The sequence below is a fragment of the Carassius gibelio genome, chromosome B19, assembly GCF_023724105.1.
Source record: "Carassius gibelio isolate Cgi1373 ecotype wild population from Czech Republic chromosome B19, carGib1.2-hapl.c, whole genome shotgun sequence".
In the NCBI taxonomy this organism is placed as follows: domain Eukaryota; kingdom Metazoa; phylum Chordata; class Actinopteri; order Cypriniformes; family Cyprinidae; genus Carassius; species Carassius gibelio.
Window position 1 is genome coordinate 23,319,977 of NC_068414.1, and position 23,422 is coordinate 23,343,398.

The window sequence follows — 23,422 nt, forward strand, 5'->3', positions numbered from 1 at the left end:
CTATTACTAAATATTGTAGAAACAAAATTTTCTGTAAAGTTGCTTTGCAATGATTTGTATCGAAAAAAAGCGCTATACAAATAAACTTGAATTGTGGTGGTCATATGATATCCGTATGATATCCGTTTCGCTGATTTATTTAATCAAAAGTAATTAAATTTTGTTAGATCATTTAGTTAGATTATTTTGGATAATAATTCCAAAGTTCGCGATACAGATGACGTCATTCTGTGATCAAATATGATCAACTTAATGTGCTCCATAGCGCCAACCAGTGCATTTAGTTATAACCGACTTAGTTTGCGTGTTTATAGGATTTATAATGGATTCCTGTATTTACGGGCAGCAAATCAACACAACTTGAATAGTATTTTTATTTTTTGCAATTAATAAATACCGAATCTGAGTACACCCCTTATATAAGGCATTCTTGATGAATAAAATGAAAAAAAAAAAAAAAAGTTTCAGATACCCAATTTTTGAATAGTAGATCCATTTGCTTCACTTCATCTAAAATTGATAGATAGTGGACGAGGAAATACCTACCAACCCTGTATGCACCTGTACACACATAGAATACAATGCAGTGTTTTTCTCTTTTAGAAATAAAAGATACAAAGCAGTCACTTGGGCGGTACCTTTTCATAAAGGCACTAATACGTACTTTTAAAGTACTAACAGGCATGTGTACCATTTAGTGGTATATTTTTAATATGTACCTTTTAACTCTTGTACCTAAGGGTACCGCCCCAGTGACAGTATTGTAGAGTATAGGTGTCCACGTGACCATTTCCATTGCTTACTTGTGTGTTTGAATGTTTACTTTTGAGAACAAAACTCCATCTGTCCATTTTACCCCCTTTAAAGACACGTTGAGCTATTAACTGATTGTAGCAGGACATAAAGTTTAACTTTATGTAAAAAACAAAACCAACAAAACCGATATAATATTGTGTCCTAAATGATGATCTCATTACATAAAATGTGCAATCCTTCGTTTGTAAGTGTGATTCTGTAGTGGTGGTAGATGCTATTAAATACTTGACAGTGGACCGAACTTTCACATCCACTTCTGTACTCAAGTCAGGTATGTTGTTACTGAGCAACAACTCTCCATAATAGTCCAGAATTACTCGTATTGCACTTTCAGCAACTCGTCGCTTATTCCCTCGTTTCTATGTACCTTCTCCTCCTTTTTATTTGTGCGGCAAAATTGAGATTGTCCCCAAAGAAATAGGAAATGAAGATCTCCGGGCACATACAGAAGTTCAAACACACACACACACACACACACACTGAGAACAGCAGGGGATTCTGGGATAGAGGGAGGACTGTTCATAATGACAAAGGCTGGCCACACACACTCGCCCTTACATGCACACCCACATACTCACAAAGACAAGCCATTCCCTAGCCCCTGGCTGCATTTTTTAGCTGCTTTGAAAAGTTTCTTAGAAACACAAGAGAAGTTATGATCCACAGGAAGCCCCCATCTGCTTGTGAGGAGAAAGAGTTCATTCACCCAGACACACACGGACACACAAATACACACACAATACCATCCTTGAACCTTCACAAACACTGCATACTCGAATCACTTGAATCTGCACTTTTGAGTTTATTAAAAGTCTGTTTGAAAGCGGTCATGTTACGCACATGCTGTCGCGAGTTAACCCCGTTTTACCCTGTTATCCCAGACAGCAGTGATTCGGGTGTTTTAGGCTGGCTGTCGTGTGGGAAGAGCGGTCATGACTTGGATAATATACCATGAAAGTGTTTCCATGGCAACTTCTCAGCAGAAGGCTTTCCAGAAACTTTCCCCACATAACACTTGGAAAACCCAAGCCAAAACTGCCTTTACTGCTCATCTAATCTAACAAATCGTTTATCACGAAATTCAGATTTCTATTCTAACACAGAAGCCACTGTTTTATGTTTGAGTAAAACAGTAATGACTTTTATAAGGAGCTCAAATTAAAAATGTTATGCATTTATTTACTTTAATACACATTTTTATTGTTAATCATTTTTAAATTTTCTTTTTTACATTTATTCTTTTGCTTTCAAATTTCTATAGTTCAACATAGAGCAGTATTTTTAACAATAGTTATTAACTTTAAAATTTGAAAAGTGACAATTGATGAAAAGAAAAATTAATGTTCTTGTATACATTTATGTACTCAATTTATAGTTTATTTTTATTATTATCATTATTAATATTTAGTTTTATTTTTTTACCACTGCCCTCCAAACACCTGTCACTTTTAACAACCCAGTTATTTCCAGATTGATTAAATATAGCTCCACCGTACAATTGTTTCTCTTTTAATATCCTTTTCTAATTTATGTCTTAAATGTCACATTAAGGAAGTAAAGAGGGTTGCTGATTTCAAATGCAGTATTTTAGTTTTGTAAAATGTATAATAATTTGGTTATGTGTTGATTAAACCAGGAATAGTTTTTGTCACCACATCATAAATGCTTAATACTTGTGTGCTTTGGAGGATCTCTTATACTCACACACACAGCGTCTTACCCATATGGGCATCCGACATGGTCCTAATCCTGTAGGATTATGGGATCACTTCCTGGTTGGATTAAGGATTGTCCCACAGAAACAGCTGTCCTCTTCATACACGTTTATAACATGCATTTCAAGAGACAAAGTTTAAACTTGTGGGTCACAGGTTTTATAGTTGGAGGTGCTGTAATACATTGGTCTTTTTGGTATTTAAATTTGATTGGCACATATAGTTGTGCATTCAGATATTTTTGTATGTCTAACTCTGGGGTAATGAGGTCATCACCTAGTGACCAAGTCACCTCTTAACTTTACTTACACCGTGATCTCTCTCTCTCTCTCTCTCTCTCTCTCTCTCTCTCTCTCTCTCTCTTTAACACGCTCTCTCTATCTCAAGTCAGACTCGCAGCTGTTGATCTGGAAAGAAGCCATTAAAGAACCACCACAAATTTGGCAGAGAATGAGAAGACAATACATATTTATAAATTTCTTTCTATGCATTATAGCTGCACAATTATACAATAATCAAAATTGTGTTTATGGCTTCCACGGTAACTTAAATTTCAGTTACTGCATTCCATTATAAATATATTTTAATTACTCAGCAAAGCATATTGCGCATTTATTTTTCATCATTTTTATGCTGCTAAGAGAATTTTGATTTACACAAACATTGCCTCCAGCAAAATAAGCATTACAATGCAAAATGCAAACAATGCAAATAAAAATCATAATTACAAATTTAAAGAAAACTGATAGTTCATAATTGTGCAGCCCTAGTGTATTTTTTAATCATTTATGTGCCGCCAGACGGGTGGATGTTATATTTACATTTGACTCTAAAAAGCTTTTCCCCACACCCCCTCTCTATCTGTACGTGCACACACGCGCACACACACACACACACAAACTGTTTGTGAAGATCCCTTGCTGTGCGTGTCAGTTCTACCCCTTAATCATGTCGTAGACCAAATTACACCACAAACCAACCCCACCATTACAGGGGAGGATACACAGACATCCACAAACACACAGTCTATCCAAATATGCATACTGGCTTAGTCTTGCATCTTGAGCACCAGGTTTTGTAGAGACATATGTGATTTGGAAAAGAGATCCGGTGCATCTGCAGCATGTATTTCTGAGTTTTGTACAGGTTGGAGAGGAAATCGAATTAGACCTGATTGCATTTAGTGAATGGCCTGTGGTTAATAGCAGTTCAGATCGAGGCACAGTGGGATCTGATTCCCTGGTGTTCAAATGCACTTTGAGCTTAAAAAAAGATCAGCGCAAATCCATAGCACTATTTAGAGCTGGTTTAGTTGATAAAATGGCTAGAATCTCTTCAGATTGCTAGTATGTGTTTGGCACTAGAGAGAAAGATGTATTGTAGTCACAATAGTCCGAAAGATTTACCCAGTAATATAACATTATGCATCATGAATATTGTGGTGATTTAAATGTGCTTTTTATAAGGCTATTATAATGCCCTAAAGGTCCTTCCTTGTCTCAAAACTATATATGAATATGAGTGCATTAACACAGAGATATGCTTCTGGTATAAACTGATGCATTTCAAACTGTTTTCCTCAAAACGGTAATGGAAATGTGTTTGATATATTTACATATTTACATTTTTAAGAAAGTAATACTTTTATTCAGGAAAGACACTGAACGAAAATGTGACGGTAAAGACATTTATAATGTTACAAAAGATTAAGATTTCAAATAAATGCTGTTTTTTTTTTTTCATTTTCTTTTTATCAAAGAATCTTTAGTTTCTACAAAATATTAAGCAGCACAATAAATAAAGAAAATACTATTTCTTGAGCACCAAATCAACATATTAGATATGATTTCTGGCTGATCTTGTGATACTGAAGACTGGAGTGATGGCTAATGAAAATTATAGATTTGCCATCACAGGAATAAATTACATGTTAAAATACAAAACATTGTAATTCTGTTTACAGTATTGTAATCCATTTCACTTTTTTATTCCATTTTTATTGCCTTGTTGAGCATAAGTGACTTCTTTCCAGAAACATTAAAGGAAATCCTAGTGATTAATGTTATAGATGCATAATGTTATAGAAGTGAATCACACATGCTTACAATGCAAAGCATGAAGTCACATAAATATAGGCTACATTATGTGCATAATATGTAATTAGACCAGATACAAAACTGGGCACCGTTATAATAGTGTGTCTGTTTGTGTGTGATGCTCTTAAGCTTAAGTGCATGCTGATTACTGACAGCATTTTGGGGCCAGTCTGTGTGTTTATGGGGGATTACTGGGAGGGCATGGGAAGGGTTTATGGGTCTGAGTATTTATGGGGTGTTGCTGGGATGGAGACCCAACCAATCATGAGAGCGGGGGGAAGGAAAGCAAACACAAGCGTAAAGAATGATTCAGAAGAGGGGGTAGTGCTTTTACACCAATGGTTAGGTGTTGCGTAATGTTGTTTTTGAAAGCGTCACTCTGAACATGTTGGCTGCTGACTATACTTACTGTACATTCAATATTTTTAAGGACATTTGTTGCCAGAAACAGCCTCTTAAATTTTGTTTGATGGGTACTGCTAATTTGTTTAGAATTTATTTGTGACCCTGTACCACAAAACCACCTGAAAGCTGAATAAATAAGCTTTCCATTGATGTATGGTTTATTAGGATAGGGCAATATTTGGCCGAGATACAATTATTTGCATATCTGGAATCTGAGGGTTCAAAAAACATCTAAATATTGAGAAAATCGCCTTTGAAGTTGTCCAACTGAATTCTTAGCAATGCATATCACTAATCAAAAATTAAGTTTGATATATTTACAGTAGAAAATGTACTAAATATGTTCATATGTTCATGATCTTTACTTAATTTTTCCTAATGATTTTTGACATCAAAGAAAAATCTATCATTTTGACCCATATAATGTTTTTTTAGCTATTGCTAAAAATAAACCCCAGTGACTTGAGACCGAGTTAGAGTTAGAGACTTAGGTTTGAGGTTTTGAGGCTCAGGGTCACATTTGACGAGGGTTTTTGTGTGTTTTTATGACCACAGTTTTCTGGTTTATGTGACACGTTGGGTCAGTCGAGAGCTCCTTTTCTGCTGAATTTTCATCCCTATTTCAGAAATTGGGTTAAAGGCAAGTGTTGCCCTTAGCAACAGGCCTCTCGATGAAACTGCTCCCCACTCTAGACCCCTTCGCTCTTACACACATTAACACACACACAGTTCATCTGAAATTGGCTTTGAAACAATGTACTGCTAAATCATTCCACTTGTGGTAGATTTGCACAAACGTTTCTGACTTCTGTTCCTCTGTTTTTAAAGGCACAGCGACGCACGTCTCGACCAAGAGATGATGAGAGTTCTGGAGATGAATTTTACGACGATGAGGACTTATTCTCTGGATCCGGCTCTGGCTGTGAGTTTGATTTGTGATGTGTTTCTGTATGTGTCACTTTAGCATGTTTGTGACGTGTGAGTGTGAATCACTCATTACGAGGTCACAGCTGCCTTGTTTAAAAGTCCAGCCTGGGCTCCCAATCCCCTCACCAGCTGGTATAATTCTCACAACTCAACGCCTTATCCCCCTCTTCATCTCTTACGCTGTCTCACTTTGCGCTCTCTCTCTCTCAGCCCCTCTGTCTCACATTCCTCCCACAACTTCATACATTTATTTTAGCCTCTGCTAACTGATGCCCACGGACTGACAGTAAAAAACGCCCTTCTTTTCTTGTAAATAAGGAGCACTTCTTCTTATATGTGTGTGTGTGTCTTTGTGAGTGATCATCTGATCCTCAGTAATCAGATTACTGTAAATAAGATCATTTAATCAGCAGGAATCTGGGTGTGGACGGCCAATATCCGCTAGTGCTTGGGTGTTTCTTTAGAGCACTTTTGGCCCTGTGGTGTTTCAGAAAATAAACTCTCTTCAAACACGCTTTTCACACATTATTTAATTTGACCGCTAACGTTACTGAACAGGGGACATCAATATCTCACAAGAGACTTCTGTGATTTTGTTGAAATTAATTTAGTTGGATTTCCACCACAATGTCATTTCCATCCCGTCTCAAGTGAGGTTTTGTGTTTAATACAATTTACATATTTTAAATGGACTGAAAAGGAATAAACGGCTCATTTTCATAGCCACCATTTTATATATATCTTAAATTTTGACTTTAAAAAAACATTTAATAACATAAATTAAAATAACAGTTTTTGCATAGTTTTGCAATTGATAGAAAAATCCAAAATATATATAATGTAAAACAAAATGTAAAAAGGGTAACATTTCCCATTTTTTTCCCCATTACACTAACAACCGATGGTAAAAATCACAGCTTGTAATAATTCTGTATGTGTTAAAAAAAATAATTATATAAATGAAACAACTTCACTAAACATAAATGAAACAACTTCACTAAACATTGAAGTAGTTTCTGATCATTTTAGTCTGTTTAGATTAAAACTATTTTAGATTAGTTTTTTTTTTAATATAAAAACTTTCATCATTTTTAAGCATCAGGGATAAACGATCAATTCGATTTCTAAAGCATCTGAAACATAAAACAGCAAAAAATAAAGACAGTATTAATGTGGCTTTAATTTATTAGAAATAACAAAAATCTGTTATCTGTTGAAATCAGTTAGTTTTAATAAAAATCCCAATCCTTGGGACATGGTGTATGTTTATATGTAAGTACAGAGCCACTGTCTGTGTGTGTGCGCTTTATCAACAGAGTTTGTGTGTCGCTGTGGCGCTTGATTTGTTCTTTGTTTCTAGTGTGTGTGCATGTGTATTTCTTACCAAGGTTATTGATATTTTATACATGTGTTGCCATGGGGATGTTCACATTCCTGATCTGACCAATCCAAAGGTTGCTTTGAAGCCTCGCAGATGCTTTTGCTAGGTATCATATGACACATTAACACAGTCTAAAATGGCTGTGAGTATTGATCTCCTTCACCCTGTCTCACCGTGTTTTCATTGCTCTTTCTCTACGCCTCCAGTTCCAGATGTGGACATTAGTCCAACTTCAGCAAGTGTGATGGTCACTACAGAAGAGCCCCTCCCACTTTCTACCACACAGGCCACTGGCCCCGCCCCCTCGGCCTCCCCCGCCGCCGAGCCAAGTAGCCCACCTCCACCTGAGGTGGAACGCGAGAGCAGCTTGGGACAAGATGTAGACAGAGACGGCAAGGAGGAACAGGAATCTAAAATCCTAACAACTTTAGAACCTGATAAAGATGAAGAGGAACAAGAGAGATCGAAAGCTACGGTTGCCCCCCGGCTGACTGATGTTCCTCTAGTGTTCGTGGACTCATCCACCGCTCTGGTTGAGACTACAGTGGCCAGTAGTGATCTGGAGGACCTCTTCACCACAGAAGAAGAGGATCTATTCCTTACTACAGAAACCATCATGTTAGAGACTTCCAGCACACCGGAGACAACAACAGATGACATCACAACCACTGAGGTCATCCCAACCACTGTTGCATCCACCACTGCTAAGCCAACCAGACCACGTCCTACTCCGACCACTCCGAGCACCGCCCCCATACGACCCCGGAAACCCCACACTACCCCCAGTAGAGCCACCCCGACTGAGAGCAGCACTCGATCAGTGATGACCACAACACAGGTTAGATAGTCCTCCGTATACATGCATAAAAAAAGAAACAATATTACATGTAAGGATGAAACACTATGAAAAGTCATAGTACAGTAGTAGTATATAGTACTCATAGGCCAGTACAGATAAACCATTAGTTATTTTTTATAAATAGAAAATCGGTCTATCTAATCTAATCTAACAAATAAGTAATATTCCAAGAGATGCAGCAGTATGAAAATCTTAATTAATTTGAGAATTATCTAATCTTTAATTAAACATAAAACACTAAATATTTAAATCATAAAAGGCTTCAAGCGGATTTAGGCAGCAGAACATTAAAAAATCTACAAACAAATTTAAAAATGGATATTTGTTTTGAGACCTGTTAAACATTACATTTATGAGTATTATTTGAACATTACAGTATGAGTAAATTATTCGTTTTAAAGATCGAGTTTAAGTGAGTGTTAGATGTGGGCGAAGGCAAGCTAACTTAAAATCGTGGAAATGCGCAGTTAAATATTCATCATCGACAGATATAGGTGCATTTAAAAAAATCTTGCAACATTGGCCAATAACCAGTATGGTGCCAATATAATGTGCATCCCTAATCACATTATTGCTTTCGACATGACTGGTTTGCTCTGTAAGTATTCTCTTATTCCCTTTGGGATCAAATGCAGTTGCCTCAAAAGGTTTTTGAACATTAACGACAAAAAAAAGAACAAAGTATGAGTGGCATTATTTGTTCTGTCATTGTGAATGAATTCCATTGATTTAGTATGTGCATACTGCATCAAAACCACACTCTCATCAGATGCTTTTATCACTAATCTTTGCTAAATCTACTCTCAAAAACCAAGTTTATAACATATTAAAACCAAGAACTTCTAGAGAAAAGTCGGTCAGCTGTTTTCCTCCGTTTCTCTGGAAATGTTCTTAGCTATACATGATCTGTTGCACAATTTCGAAGGGTTATCATTTTCCTTTCCTTTTTTTACTCCTCATTTAGACACAAACAACAGATGAAACCGTAAATAATGAAGTTGCAGGACCAAGTCCAAGTGGTGATTTTGAAATCAGCGAGAATGGAGTTCGCCAAGGCAACGAGGTCAGGAGAGGCAAAGGGGTGCCTGGCCTGGCAGCAGAACCAGATCTGACTGGTAACACAGTAGATGCTGCTGGGAGCTCAGCCGCTCAACTTCCACAGAAGAACATCCTTGAGAGGAAGGAGGTTTTGATAGGTGAGGGATGCCTGACACATTCAAACATTCAACCCTACTCCCACAACCCAGTTCAGTCTTCCATTTTTTATTTTTTTGGCTTCTGTCTTTGAAACTGTCTGTCTATTTGTCTTGTATATAGCTTTCATTTTTTATTTTTGTACATGTTTTTGTCTGTCTCCCTGTTGCTTATAAGATTAATAGACCACACTGAACTGAAAAACTTTATGGCATTATTGTCAGCTTAACATATACTTTACTGTTTGAAAGTTTGTGGTTGGTGATATATATATTTGAAATAAGTATCTTATGTGCACTAATAACAATAAAGTACATAGTAAGAATATAAGTTAAAAATTATTTAAAATAACTATTTTTATTGGAATATATTTTTAAGTGTAATTTATTCCTGTGAAGGCAAAGCTGATTTCTTTGAGAAAAGAAAAACAACTTTTGCCAACATCTGACCCCAAACGTTTGAACATTAAGAGATACTGTGTTCAAGGTTCAAGCATGAAATGGCAAGCTAGACATTAGTTGTTAGCAATATTATTAGTAGGAGTATTATGTTTGGAGTAACAGTTGTTTAAAGAACAGTTCTCCCAAAAATGATTTATATTTTTGCTGTCCTATCTCTTTAATAACAGCTTGCTCTTATGATCTTAAGCAAAAACCTCCAGTGGACTTAAGTTTAACTCTCTGAGGAGAAGACGGTCTTCTGCTCTTTGTCTTTTTTCCTTGTTCACGTTCACCTTCTCCTCTGTTTGTTTTGCTGCCTCTCTGTCTCCATCTCCCATCTCGTTTCAATCTGTCATCTGATATGCTGTCTCTCTCTCCTCAGCCATTCTGATTGGAGGACTGTTTGCCTTTGTATTTGCAGACTTCCTGGTCATAGGTAAAGATGTAGGAGACGCAGGCTATAGCGTGAAATTAGTTGGATTTTAGCTCGTTTTGTTTTAGCATTTTCAATTTTCGCAGATAAGCTTTAGTTGAGAGACTCAAAACTCTCCCTGCCTGGATTAAATGTGTTTTATGTTTGTTTGTCTGTATCTTTATTTCTCTGTCTTGTCACTGGTTTGGTTTTTATCATGCAGTGTGTTTGGTTCAAAACCTTCAGTGAAACTGATACCAGCTGTCTCTTTCAGAAGAGTTCATTTGTAGTTGTGCTTATTGTTGGCATTGCATCCCCTAAATTCGGACTGATTTTCAGCATAATGAGAGGGGTCAATGTCAAATTTATTGTCCTATTGATTTGTTTAAAAATATAAAAAATTCAGTTTATACATACAATGCCTGAATTCCTTAATAACATGTTTTTACAGGGTTTTTTTATTAATTCATTTTTTAAATAAACTTGTATTTGTATTAATTTATAAAAATATTTTTAATAAAATAATTTAATTTAGTTCATTCTTTTTTTGTCACTGAACAAGAGACATTAGCACATTTATGGATGGTGGGAGAGAACATAATTGTTGTTGAAGTGTTCATAATGATTTGAATTTGAAATGCTGTAAGTAATCAGTGTCTCTTGTTCTTTCTCCAGCCGTGATTGTCGGAGGTGTTGTTGGAGCACTCTTCGCAGCATTCCTCGTAATGTTACTCGTCTACCGGATGAAAAAGAAAGATGAAGGCAGCTACACATTGGAGGAGCCTAAACAAGCCACCGTCACCTACCAGAAACCGGACAAGCAGGAAGAATTCTACGCCTAACATCCATATGTTCATCCTCGTCCATCTCTCCAACCTTGTCCTATCTCCATCTGACCCCCCCCCTTCTTCTTTTCATCTCACCCCTTTTCCTTTGATCCCTTTCTACCCTCGTTTCCCCATGAGAGTGCCTCTCATTCCACAGACTCTGAACTTTCTTTAAAAAAACAACAACAACAACAACAAAAAAAAACTGAAAAAGATCAATGTAGAATAAAATGGAATTGGTTGTGGGTGGAGCTTTGGGAGGGGGCGGGGCCAGAGTGGGGGCGGGATGTGAGTCTACACATACACAGAGAAGAAAAAAACTTTTTTAAGAACATGTTATTATTAATATGTTTAGGATCGTTGTTCTATGAAATTATGACCTGAATCTTTTTTTTTGTAAAGACACTGCGTTTCAGATGTGTTTCCTGCACAATATTATGGGAGCAAAAAATAAATAAATAAAAAAACAGCATGAAAAATGAGGGAGAGGAAAAGAACACAGTTGGGGTCATGGAGGGATTGTGAAAGTCAAGCGAGAAAAAGGAGCAGAAATAAGAGTTGCATGGCAGAAATAGAAGAGGAATTTGAAATCCGTCCTCAAAATGCTCTTCTGTCACCAAGGTCATAGATCCAACGTGGTGTGGTGCCTTCCATTTCCCTGGTGCTAGAAACAGCTCGAGCAGAGCGAGTGTTTGTGTGTGTGTGCTTGTGCATATGTGTGCGAATGTGTGTCTAAGGTGCCTTTGTGACCCCAGCCTAGACTCACGCGCGCACACATGCACAGGTGCATACACTCGGCCCGACTCCCTCTGCTGGTTGACAGCATGTGTCAGCACAACGGTACTGTCCGATCGGAGAAGGGAGCCCGAAACACGTACACAGCACATTAAAAACACTGAAGATTTGCTGTGAGGGAGCGCATGCATAGAATCAGGGGAATAGCCTCTCCTCTGCTCTGTATAAAGACTTTAGTAATCATTAGTAATAATCAATAATATATCAGCAGCTCGGAATGGAAGGAAAATGGTGATCATAATATTCGTAGCGAAGGATATTATCTATTTAGCTGTGCAGTAAGGTTTTATCGGTGTAAATATCAACTCGACTTTTTATTTTTGTCAAGCTTTTAACCATGCTATTATAATAAAAAACTAAACACACACAGACACATATGCTATCATTATCCAATTTTTGTCCGTTTAACCTGGAGAAATGCTGAAACCTTTGCTTCAGGTTTATTAGCAATTCACCAGTCATTAGTCAAGCGTCTGGTTTTTGTTTTGAAAGCACAAGATTAGTCTCTCTCACCATCACATTCAGTTACAAACGGAGAAATTTCCACTCGCATACATGCCACACAAGCAGCCCTGATGGACAGTTTGGCTCAAGACGGATGTTGTAGGAACGTGTTGACGAGGAACGTGTGTGATTAGGGAGTTGGTGAACGTAAACCTAATGGTTTGCGAGAAAAATAGCTTGTCTAAAAGAAAGAAATCTGAGTTTAAAGCCTTTAAGTAGTGCGATTTCAGTGATAGACAAAATCACTGTCACTGTTTTTGTGTTTTATTTGATGTTCATGTCAGGATACATTTAATTCATGGAAACAAAATGACTAGAAATGCATGAATTAGCAATAACAAGCTATCAACAGCTGTCTCTGTGGTTGACATGCTCAGAATGAATGTGACATGTCACGTGATGTGATGTCAGTGTTACTCGCAGCTGTAGCACAAGATGTTCGCAAAATGCCGAAACGATGACAACTTGTCTTAACATATATCGTTTTAAATATCTGATCATGTAAATGTACTATATCCAATCTGGGATGGTTTGTGCACAGTATCAGCACTCTGTCCCTGAAATTGTCTTTTTATATCAACAGTAATGGAGAATTATGCCCCACCCCATTTATAAACATATCGCTGAGGGTAAAGCTGCCATAACACTGAAATGTGACCTCAAATAATACTACATGTTATATCACAAATCATGTGTTTGGAATGCATGGTTATGATTTTTTACACTCAAGCATATTCAACTGAGTGTGTCTACTAGAGCACATTCAAGACGCCACACTGTTCTCATTGGGATATTCAAGGCAGGTGGGGGAAATCTTGAGACCCGTACGAGGTTGTTGTACTTCAGTCTATGATTGTAATGTCACACCTGTGCAACAGTACCTGTAGCTTGAATATTGTACTCCGTATGATCATGTCCTGACAGTGTGCGAGAGTATGTACGTGTGAATATTGGCTTGTTTTAATGCATCTGCAAGTGTGTTTCACTCCCTAATAGTTCTTCCGTTGTGGGGACATATTCTCCTCTCCCTGCACTTAAATTGCGATGTGACACTGACAATGTTACATAGCATCACAGCCTCTGCATTGTAAATAGGACATAGAGTGATTTCTGACCCATCACAGCACACCTTTAATTATTACTATAGTAAGGGCCAGTCTCCTGGACACCGAATAAAAGCTACAGACCAATAATCGGTTTGACCGATATTTTGGGGTTTCTTTTACCAATATTCACATTTCCTACTTGGCTGTGTGTTCTGTAATATTCAGTCTACTGAATAAGTACACCATCTAGTAGATGTCTAAAGAATAGCAGCGATGCCATTACACCACTATATGTTCACATGTAAAATAAAGACTTGTAAATGTTTGCATTATTATGTCACTTTTTACGTGAAACAATGAGAAGCATTTTAACCTAGAGACTCAGAAGACATAGACCATATAGACCAAACAAAGATAGAAATGAATTTGCAACTAATCTACAACTAAACACAGAGAAAGCTATAAATGTATTACAAAAATAATGCAATTATGAGTATTTGTAATTATCGAGAAAATAATTATAATGCTAATGTTTTTATTTTTTTTTATCAACAACAAGAAAAAAACAAACAAATGGCATTTAAAAAGTGAAACAACATTCATTACAAAAAAAAAAAAAAAAGTGTCTATTAGTTCAGGATTTGTCTTCAGTTGTGTCTAAGAGACTGGCTTTAACAATCAATGCTCACAAAACCTCCGCAATCTTTAGTGTCTAATTGGAATATTGAATTGAATAATGTTAATCAATTGCTTACAAGATAAACTTATAGCTGCAAGTCTACAATTAGTATGTGAAATTCAGGTATTAAGACATGATGATTGTTTAACATTTTTTGTATAAAACAAGCTGTTTGTGCTAGAGGTTTAATATTTCATCATCCACAGCTTTCACCCCACCACTCCTACAATCTTATCTTGTGAGCAACACATTCACATGTCCTTGTGAAGCCCCCACCTCCCAACAACAAACATGCACCTGTCCATTCTGGAGGTCACTGTGTGTTAACGTTATGGACATCAGAAGAACTTTTGAGTTTGCATTGCGGTCTTTTCTGCTCATTTCTAAACTGTCACTCTTTCTATTCATAGCCAAATATGAGGCGGGCCTTCCTGTGTCTGTGTGCAAATCACAGACCAGCATGGTCCTGGTCTGACGGTTGCCCAGCGTGGTTTTATACATGAACATTTTTAAAATAAACGTTTTTCTTTGTTTTTCTCATTGATTGATTTGTGTATAAAGAGGCAAAGTTCTGTCACTAATATGCCACTCTATTCTAAATAAAAACCTGATTGGTTATCTCTGTAGCTGCTGTGATTTAATTGGTTAAAAGCTTGAAGCTGGCTATGGTAGAATAACATAGTAGCCTTCTATAATATTATTGTAATATGTATACCAAGAACTTTGAAATTAGAAAACAATTAGAATTAACATGAAAATGAAAAAATATTTTATAGTACCTCAATTATACTAAACTAACACTGGATAGCTGCAGACCTAGTTTTTAGCTTTTTTGTGAACTCCAGATTTTTATTCTTTGAACTGAACCCTTGTGATCAAATATAAAGAGTAGGCTATATGAAAGCAGAATATTTGTGCTCCAGAATTAAATTAAGCTTGACCCGTAAAGTAATTTCACAAAGAAATATCATTAGTTAGGTCATGAATCAACAATTAATTTAAAACGAAGACGTTTTTGTTGTTGCAGTCATTCATTTCTAATAATATTTGTATATAAATCTATACAAATCGTAGGCTACACCAATCCTTATGATTATAGGCATAAACATTTTTTTTTTTTGTATTTAATTTAATCTACAATGAAACAAAGAAAATATAACATTTAAGTCTACCAAAATGCTTACGAGTACAGATATTGTTGAATACAACCCTGTTCAAAACAAGCGAAATTAAATGAATATTACTGAAGGTCAAGCGCGCATGATTGCAACAGTGACACTGACGGAAACGCGCCTGGTGTGCATGTCACGTGATGTAACCTGAGCAGCGTCTGCAGGTTATTAATCAATACTCAGGCTAGAGTTTGCGCTTCACTCAAGCTCAATTACTTTAATATTTAGTTTACGGATAGAGGTCTGTGCGTGTGCGCAACACGATGGCGGAAGATGCCTTGTTTGCCAGTGATTACGGTGGGTGTTTTGTTGAATAAATTAGTTGATTGACTCATTGTTTTTGACACCGATAATTGTCTAATTGGTCTAATTTCTACACGGAGAGCAGCTCTGCTGGTTTGATACTCAGGGCGGAGGTTCAATTTATTCTCTAATTAGAGGTGAATACACAAGTAAAGAAAGCGTCACGTTTCACATCTTTTAAGTAGCTAATGTTTATAACATTAATTAGATGGTAAATATCTGGGAATAATATTTGTATTGTTCCAAGTGGTTCACGTAAATTGAAAAGCTGTAGAATTCAACACATAAAGGCAAGTTTGCAGTTTTACATTGTAAGAGTTGTAAACTGTAAGGACTGAAACAATTTAAGATGAAGTTTATTTTATGAAAGGCAACCCAAGTCTCAAAGTTAAAGGGATAGTTCGCCCAAAAATGATAATTCTGTCATCATTTACTCACCTCATCTTGTTCCAACCCCATTAAACTTTTCTCTGAGGAACATTGAGGGGGGAAAAAATTCTTTTTCTTTGGCATGTACAGTGGAGGTCGGGGTAAACAAAAGAGTGTGGTTCCCAACATTTGTTAAAGTAACTTTTGTGTTTAACTAAATAAAGTCAAACAGGTTTGAAACAATATGAGGGTGAGTAAAATATAACATTTCAGGTGACCCTGCCCTTTGGAATCAAAGTCTAAGACATCTATGTGCCAGGCAGATAATAATGTACCTTTTTATGACAGGATGCTGAATCAGTTCTGAACTGAAGTAGATTTAATTAGTGAGTTTACTTGTTATCATTACTAGCGTTCTTTTCTGGGTAGATATAGTTTTTTTCATGCCATGTCTTGTTTACAGATGGTCCATGTCCTCTGTGTGAAGAGGATGAGCAGAGAGAGTATTGTAGGTACAGAAACACTGAGCAAGAGAATGAGAGAGAGAAAAACAATGATGGAGAAGAGGTGGAAGACAAGGAGTCACAGGAGTTCAAGAGGGACGCTGAGGTGAAACTAGAGAAAATAAGTGAGGAGAATTGGACAGTAGGTCAAGAACCTGAAGATTGGAAAATAGAGACTGACATAGAAGAAAACAAAACTGAAGATGTCTCACGGAAAAATGACAAAGGCACAGAAGATGACGAAGAGACAAACAAGAAATTAAATAATGTAAAAACGGATGAAACGTATAACAAAGATGAGCAGGAAAGTATATTAGGTTTCAGAAATGATGAAACAATGACAGTTGATGATGATGCAGAGGCAAGTGACTTGCTGGTGCCGCCTCTGGAGGATGACTGTATTTTGCAGATGGGCCCAGACTGCACCATAGACCTGGTGATGGTGTGTGATCAGTCAGTGGACAGATGTCTGAATGAAGACCTTTTGTTATGCTCCCCCAAATCTTCAGATCTCCCCCAGCAACCCCTTGTAAAGTCCCCACCCAGACCGTTATCTATCACATTACCCCCTCAGAATCCCACAGTTCTTCCTTTTCAGCCCCAGTCTGTACTTCAGCCTCACCTCCCACCACAGGCCCAGCTGGAAGCCCCGTCCTTGGGCAAACGGCCCTGTGGAAGCAGGTCTGATGTACCCACAGGACATCTGGAGGCCACGCTGCAGGTGTACAGCACTCGTCGCTACACCCGTTTTGCCAGCAAAGTGGCCCCTCTTATTCCTCTGGCCTCTGCTGGTGGAGAAACCAGCAGTCAGGCTTTACCCTCCATCAGCACGGATGCTCCTCTAATGCCTCCAAAGAAGAAAACTCGCACCTTCTACAGCACAGGTGAGAGAACATACATATTAAAGGCATAGTTCACCCAGAAACTAAAATGTTCTTATCAGTTACTCACTTTCATGTCATTTTAAATATGTAAAACTTGCTTTCTTGGGCAGAAACACAAAAGAAGGTATTTTGAAATATCTTGCAATGTAAGTCAATGGCGTCCAGTGTTGTTTTGGACCCCTGCTTACTTTCATTGTATGGACAAAATATCTTATTTTCAGTTCCACAAAAAGAATATATGTGTGTGTGTGTGTGTTTAAAATAAAATGTTTATAAAATAAATGTTCATAAAATGTGACTTTGAGATTATTTTTATTTATTGACATTAATTAATTACACACAGACTGATATATTTCAAATGCTTATTTCCTTTCATTTTGATGATTATAACTGACAACTAAGGAAAATCCCAAATTCAGTATCTCAGAAAATTAGAATATTACATAAGACAAATTTTAGATTTTAGAAATCTTGGCCAACTGAAAAGTATGAACATGAAAAGTATGAGCATGTACAGCTCTCAATACTTAGTTGGGGCTCCTTTTGCCTGAATTACTGCAGCAATGCGGCGTGGCATGGAGTCGATCAGTCTGTGGCACTGCTCAGGTGTTATGAGAGCCCAGGTTGCTCTGATAGTGGCCTTCAGCTCTTCTGCATTGTTGGGTCTGGCATATCTGACATCTTCCTCTTCACAATACCCAGTAGATTTTCTATGGGATTAAGGTCAGGCGAGTTTGCTGGCCAATTAAGAACAGGGATACCATGGTCCTAAAACCAGGTACTGGTAGCTTTGGCACTGTGTGCAGGTGCCAATTCCTGTTGGAAAATTAAATCTGCATCTCCATAAAGTTGGTCAGCAGCAAGAAGCATGAAGTGCTCTAAAACTTCCTGTTATACAGCTGTGTTGACCTTGGACCTCAGAAAACGCAGTGGACAAACACCAGCAGATGACATGGCACCCAAAACCATCACTGACTTCCTCCAGACTCTGGGAAACTGATTTCCAAAGGAAATACAAAATTTGCTTCCATCAGAGAACATAACTTTTGACCACTCAGCGGCAGTCCAGTCCTTTTTGTCTTTAGACGCTTCTGAAGCTGTCTGTTGTTCAAGAGTGGCTTGACACAAGGAGTGCGACAGCTGAAACTCATGTCTTGCATACGTCTGTGTGTAGTGGTTCTTGAAGCACTGACTCCAGCTGCAGTCCACTCTTTGTGAATCTCCCCCACATTTTTTAATTAGTTTTGTTTCACAATCCTCTCCAGGGTGTAGTTATATCCCTATTGCTTGTACACTTTTTTTTTTCTACCACATCTTTTCCTTTCCTTCGACTCTCTATTAATGTGCTTGGACACAGAGCTCTGTGAACAGGCTCTTTTGCAATGACCTTTTGTGTCTTGCCCTCCTTGTGCAATGTGTCAATGGTCGTCTTTTGGACAAATGTCAAGTCAGCAGTCTTCCCCATAATTGTGTAGCCTACAGAAATAGACTGAGAGACCATTTAAAGGCCTTTGCAGGTGTTTTGAGTTAATTAGCTGATTAGAGTGTGGCACCAGGTGTCTTCAATATTGAATCTTTTCACAATATTCTAATTTTCTGAGATACTGAATTTGGGATTTTCGTTAGTTGTCAGTTATAATCATCAAAATTAAAAAGTGTGTAATGAATGAATATAATATACAAGTTTCACTTTTTGAATGGAATTAGTGAAATCAACTTTTTGATGATATTCTAATTATATGACAAGCACCTGTATATTTAAATATAAAGTTTGAAAGTTTGTTTTGTATGTTTTTAAAATAAGTATTTTATGCTAACCAAAGCTGCATTTATTTAATAAAAATACAGTGATAATATTGAGAAGTATTATTACAATTCAAAACAACTGTTTTCTGTTTTAATAGATTTTAAAATTACATTTCTGTGAAGGCATAGCTCCAGTCTTCAGTCACATTCTTCAGAAATCATTCTAATATGCTAATTTGGTGATAAAGAAACATTTTTTATTATTTTTTAACAGTAATGAAAACAGTTTTGCTGCTTCATATTTTTTCGATAAAAAAAATGTGATTTATTCATTATTCTCATGATTCTTTGATAAATAGAAAGTAAAAAAAAAGTTTATTTGAAAAAGAAATCTTTTGTATCTTTAAATATGACTTTATTGTTACTTTTGATCAATTTAATGCAGTCTTGTTGATTAGAAGTATAATTATTATTATATTTAAATGGTACTGTATGAGTTTACGCAAAAAAATATGAAGTAGCAAAAACAGTTTTTAACATTGATGCATGTAGATCAGTTGGAGGAGCTGGAGCGTGTGTTTCAGGACGATCACTACCCTGACGGAGACAAGAGAAAGGAGATTGCTGCCTCCATCGGTGTAACACCCCAGAGGATCATGGTCACTGTTCACATGCATCTATTCTTTAGGATCACATTAAAAGAATCGAGATGCATGCAAGTATCATTGATTGTACTCTGATCCTCACATCAGGTGTGGTTTCAGAACCGTCGAGCAAAGTGGAGAAAAGCATCAAAAGCCACAGCAAAAAAGCCTCCTGCTAGTCGAGGTCAACCTTGTGTCCAGGTCAACAGGTAAGTGACCCCACTGATGCAATGCAGCTAACATACTATATGATGCAATGCATATAATCACTAACAATGTTCTTGTGTGTGTGTGTGTGTGTGTGTGTGTGTGTGTGTGTGTGTATGTGTGTAGGCCACCAGTTTTCACAGCCATTACATCTCGGCATGCCAAGCCTGGAAACACACTTCCTCCCTACAGTACCATTCGGACCAGCTGCACCAGTCCTCCAGGTCACATTTTCAGACATACACCTAAACAGTTTAATTAAACGATATTTTAGGGCTTAAGCTATTTAATTCAATTATACATTAGGGATTAAACCCTTTAGTTAACCTAAGGACTATAGGATTTAAGCCGTTTAATTAAACCATTTAATTTGAACTGAAAATGCAGACACATTCAAAACATAGACACCTGTTTTTTTTTTTTTAAACAAATGCAATTTTCTGTGCTCAGGTCCAGTTTGTGTTGATGTGGCATCTTGTGTGTCTCAAGGATTTTTGGAGTACATGCCCCCTCCTATGCACAGTCCTCCTCCGATACGGCGTGCTTCCTTGCCTCTTATCACAGCTTACAACCCCCCTACTCAAACCGTGTCCCTGCTGCTGGACACACCTGAACACAGTGAGGCCAGCTCCGCAGACACAACACCGCTGAGTTTGCAGACTGACATGGGGTTAGTATGAAACTAGGTTACTCATCTCCTGCAGTTCCAGTGTTAACCACTAGACGTCAGCACACAGCTTATATAGTGCTCTTCAGAGCTTTGAAATTATTTGAAAGTTATTTTAAATTGTAATAATGTTTAATTTTTCCCTTTTCATATTTTACATTTTTTAAGTAAATGCAGCGAGCATAAGAAAATCTAAGTAGTATACTGCTGTTAAAACAACAACAACAAAAAAAAGACATTATATATGTTTATAAACTATATCATAAAATGAACAAGGTTATTATTGCATTAATCAAACATATTCAGACTGCCAACAATTTCTGATACACGGGTTTATTATTATAATTCCTATCATTATATATAAATGTATATAATGTTTGTGATATATGTCATGAATTGACATATATGAATTTAAATAAATATGATTTATTATTGCTGTTGTTATATTATCGTTGTTACTAAAATTATTTTTATTATACTTAATGCACTTCACTGCTTGTTTGCACAAAGTTATTTTATTTCAAAATCACTGGACACACTCTGCTGTCACTGAAAATGAATTTGTTTTTAGTTCTTTGTCACTGTAAACTGCTGTCACAGTGAAGGCCCAACACTACAGATGTTTGCAAATATCACCTAAATTGTTTCATGTCACATGATACAGTTCCTCAAATGTTCACAGGTTTGACTATGACAGCTTGGGCACCTCTGTGAAGCTGGACTACATGACTTCTGCTCCACAGAACAGCGCTCTAAATTTCCAGCTCAACACATTTCCTCAACAGACAAATAATCTCCCTCAGCAAACAAACACTCTGTTACCCCAAAAGTCCAGTTGCCTTATGCCCCAACAGTCCAGCGCAATATTGCCCCAGTACTCGCACCTGTCGTACCTCACGCCCTCTCCTTACCTCACACCCAACCCCACAGAGAGCAGCAGCGCTCTTTATCTGCCCCTCACCACAGGAACCAGCAGCACTCTGCCTGCGTACACCAGCAGCGGACATGCGTATCTCCAGTCTCAAACCGGCAGCCAAATGCTGCTACAGTCAGGAGTTCACTGTAAGTCAACCACATTACACCTTTGGAAACAAATATCTTAAAGTAGTTGTAAAGTAGTAACTTTTATATGTTTTTATGAAGCATTTCAGGCCTACCCTTGGACAACTGACATGTATAGTCAGTCTGGTCAGTATGCACAGGCAGTATATCGGCCTCAGTTATCATCACAGTGTCACGAGAGCCAATACTCCCAGCTCCTGCCCCAGCAGCACTACATTCAGCTCGAAGGAGCGCCGTCACAGCAGCCCAGCCTCCCCAAGTCCACCCCTGACCCCCTGCTGCCCAATGTCAAAGTAGAGTCTGAAGACATGGGCCATGGCCAGCCAATCACAGTCAGTGAGGCAGGGCCTAATTTTCATTGCGATTTTTCACCGATCAACTTTTAACAACAGCAGGTGATGCATTTTTGTACTGTGTGTATGGATACTTAAATATGTACATATTTAGTGTTGTATTATTGCTTGAAGAACAGTACGAGTAATTATCATTTTTGAGAACTACATCAGGGGTTTTCAAACAGCTCTTGGGGAGTCTGTTTATGTAGAACATTTTAGTAGAAAGTAACTGTAAAGACTTGGAAAAATTAATAAAATAGTTCATAATATTGAAAAAAAATTCTATCTCTCCTTGCAAGGTGCAGGACATATTTATATTGCATTTGTGATGAAATGGGATTATTATGGTTAACTAAATATTTTTTTTGTGAACTGAAATTAAATCAAATAAAAAAATAATAAAAAACCTTAATTAAAAGACTTAGGCTTACTGCCAAAGCAGTATTAGTTAACTAAAATAACTCAAACTAAAAGTGAAATAATTATAAATACTTTAAAAGAAATGTAAATGGGGGGGGGGGGACTACTTTTATAATATTAATAACTAAGACTAATAATAGTGTCTTAGTAATATTAAAACAACACATTGTTTAAAAAAAAATACTGTTTACATTTTTAAATCAAATTGTAAGACAATTGACTGTACTTAATATTGCCTTTTGTGTTGTTGTCTGATATTACTGATAAATGTCTGTGTTGTATTTCAGGCTACTGACTGTGAAGATCTGCGAGCAACATTTTCTTTTCTTTGCATGTTTGTCTTCTGTTTTTTGTTGTTTTGTGCAGGAGTTATTAAAATGCTCTTTCATTGATGATTTTGTGTGTTTGTTGTTATGCAACTTCACAAGATTTAGTGGACTAGTAAACTAGACTGATTTACATACTTACACAGTCAATGACACAAACAGCAATCGGAGGGCCCAGGACAAACCTACATTTTCAGTTTATGTTCTTTTGGATTAGTCACATTTCAAAGAAAAGTATGTAAGAAAGTAAATGAGAGCGCCTGTAAAATAGACTAGCATTTGTCACAAGGGGGCGCTGTTTTACAAGAGCGCTGATCTCTGTTGAAGAGATTGAACAATAATTTTCTGTGGCCTTTTTGAAAGTTTATTTGAAGCATTCAGTCCTCCTCTGTCACAACTCACCTCCTCGTTGCTCTCATCACTATGTACTTTTATTCTCTTTCTCTTACTCTGCTACTCTCAAGTAGAATCAATTAAGGGCAGGACAGAACTTTGTATTTATTATTATAATTATTTTTCAAAATGTATTTGCGCAAAGATAATTTGAAAAGATGCCAGAAACTTGATCATAAGCCAACACCACAAACACATATGCAAGGCATGCTCTAGTTCTCTTCCACTTCCTCTCTTTGCTTGGTTACAGAAATGGTGAGAAATGATGCGAGATAAAAGTAATTGTCTGTGACAT

The 23,422-nt window shown here is 37.1% G+C and overlaps 2 protein-coding genes across 3 annotated transcripts in view; both read left to right on the plus strand.

The window, feature by feature from the left end:
• Positions 1–14,714, plus strand: part of LOC127979026 (syndecan-3) — a 28,455-nt gene extending 13,741 nt beyond the window's left edge. The window contains exons 2-5 of the mRNA XM_052584128.1: positions 5,861–5,954; positions 7,547–8,178; positions 9,164–9,395; positions 10,921–14,714. Of these exons, the coding sequence (XP_052440088.1) occupies positions 5,861–5,954; positions 7,547–8,178; positions 9,164–9,395; positions 10,921–11,087 (1,125 nt within the window). The 3' untranslated portion in view covers positions 11,088–14,714. The remainder of the gene's footprint in view (positions 1–5,860; positions 5,955–7,546; positions 8,179–9,163; positions 9,396–10,920) is intronic.
• A 670-nt stretch (positions 14,715–15,384) lies between these two features.
• LOC127978825 (homeobox protein NOBOX) lies at positions 15,385–22,800 on the plus strand. 2 transcript variants are annotated; one of them, XM_052583745.1, is made up of 10 exons: positions 15,385–15,565; positions 15,657–15,708; positions 16,404–17,327; positions 19,626–19,732; positions 19,826–19,926; positions 20,051–20,148; positions 20,375–20,594; positions 21,274–21,653; positions 21,735–22,048; positions 22,696–22,800. In XM_052583745.1, exons 1-9 carry the CDS (start codon positions 15,542–15,544, stop codon positions 22,037–22,039), a joined length of 2,211 nt encoding a protein of 736 aa, XP_052439705.1. In that variant the 5' UTR covers positions 15,385–15,541; the 3' UTR covers positions 22,040–22,048; positions 22,696–22,800. The 2 variants fall into 2 exon arrangements, with proteins under 2 accessions (XP_052439705.1, XP_052439706.1); XM_052583746.1 differs by lacking the exon at positions 15,657–15,708.
• The last annotated feature ends 622 nt before the right edge of the window (positions 22,801–23,422 follow it).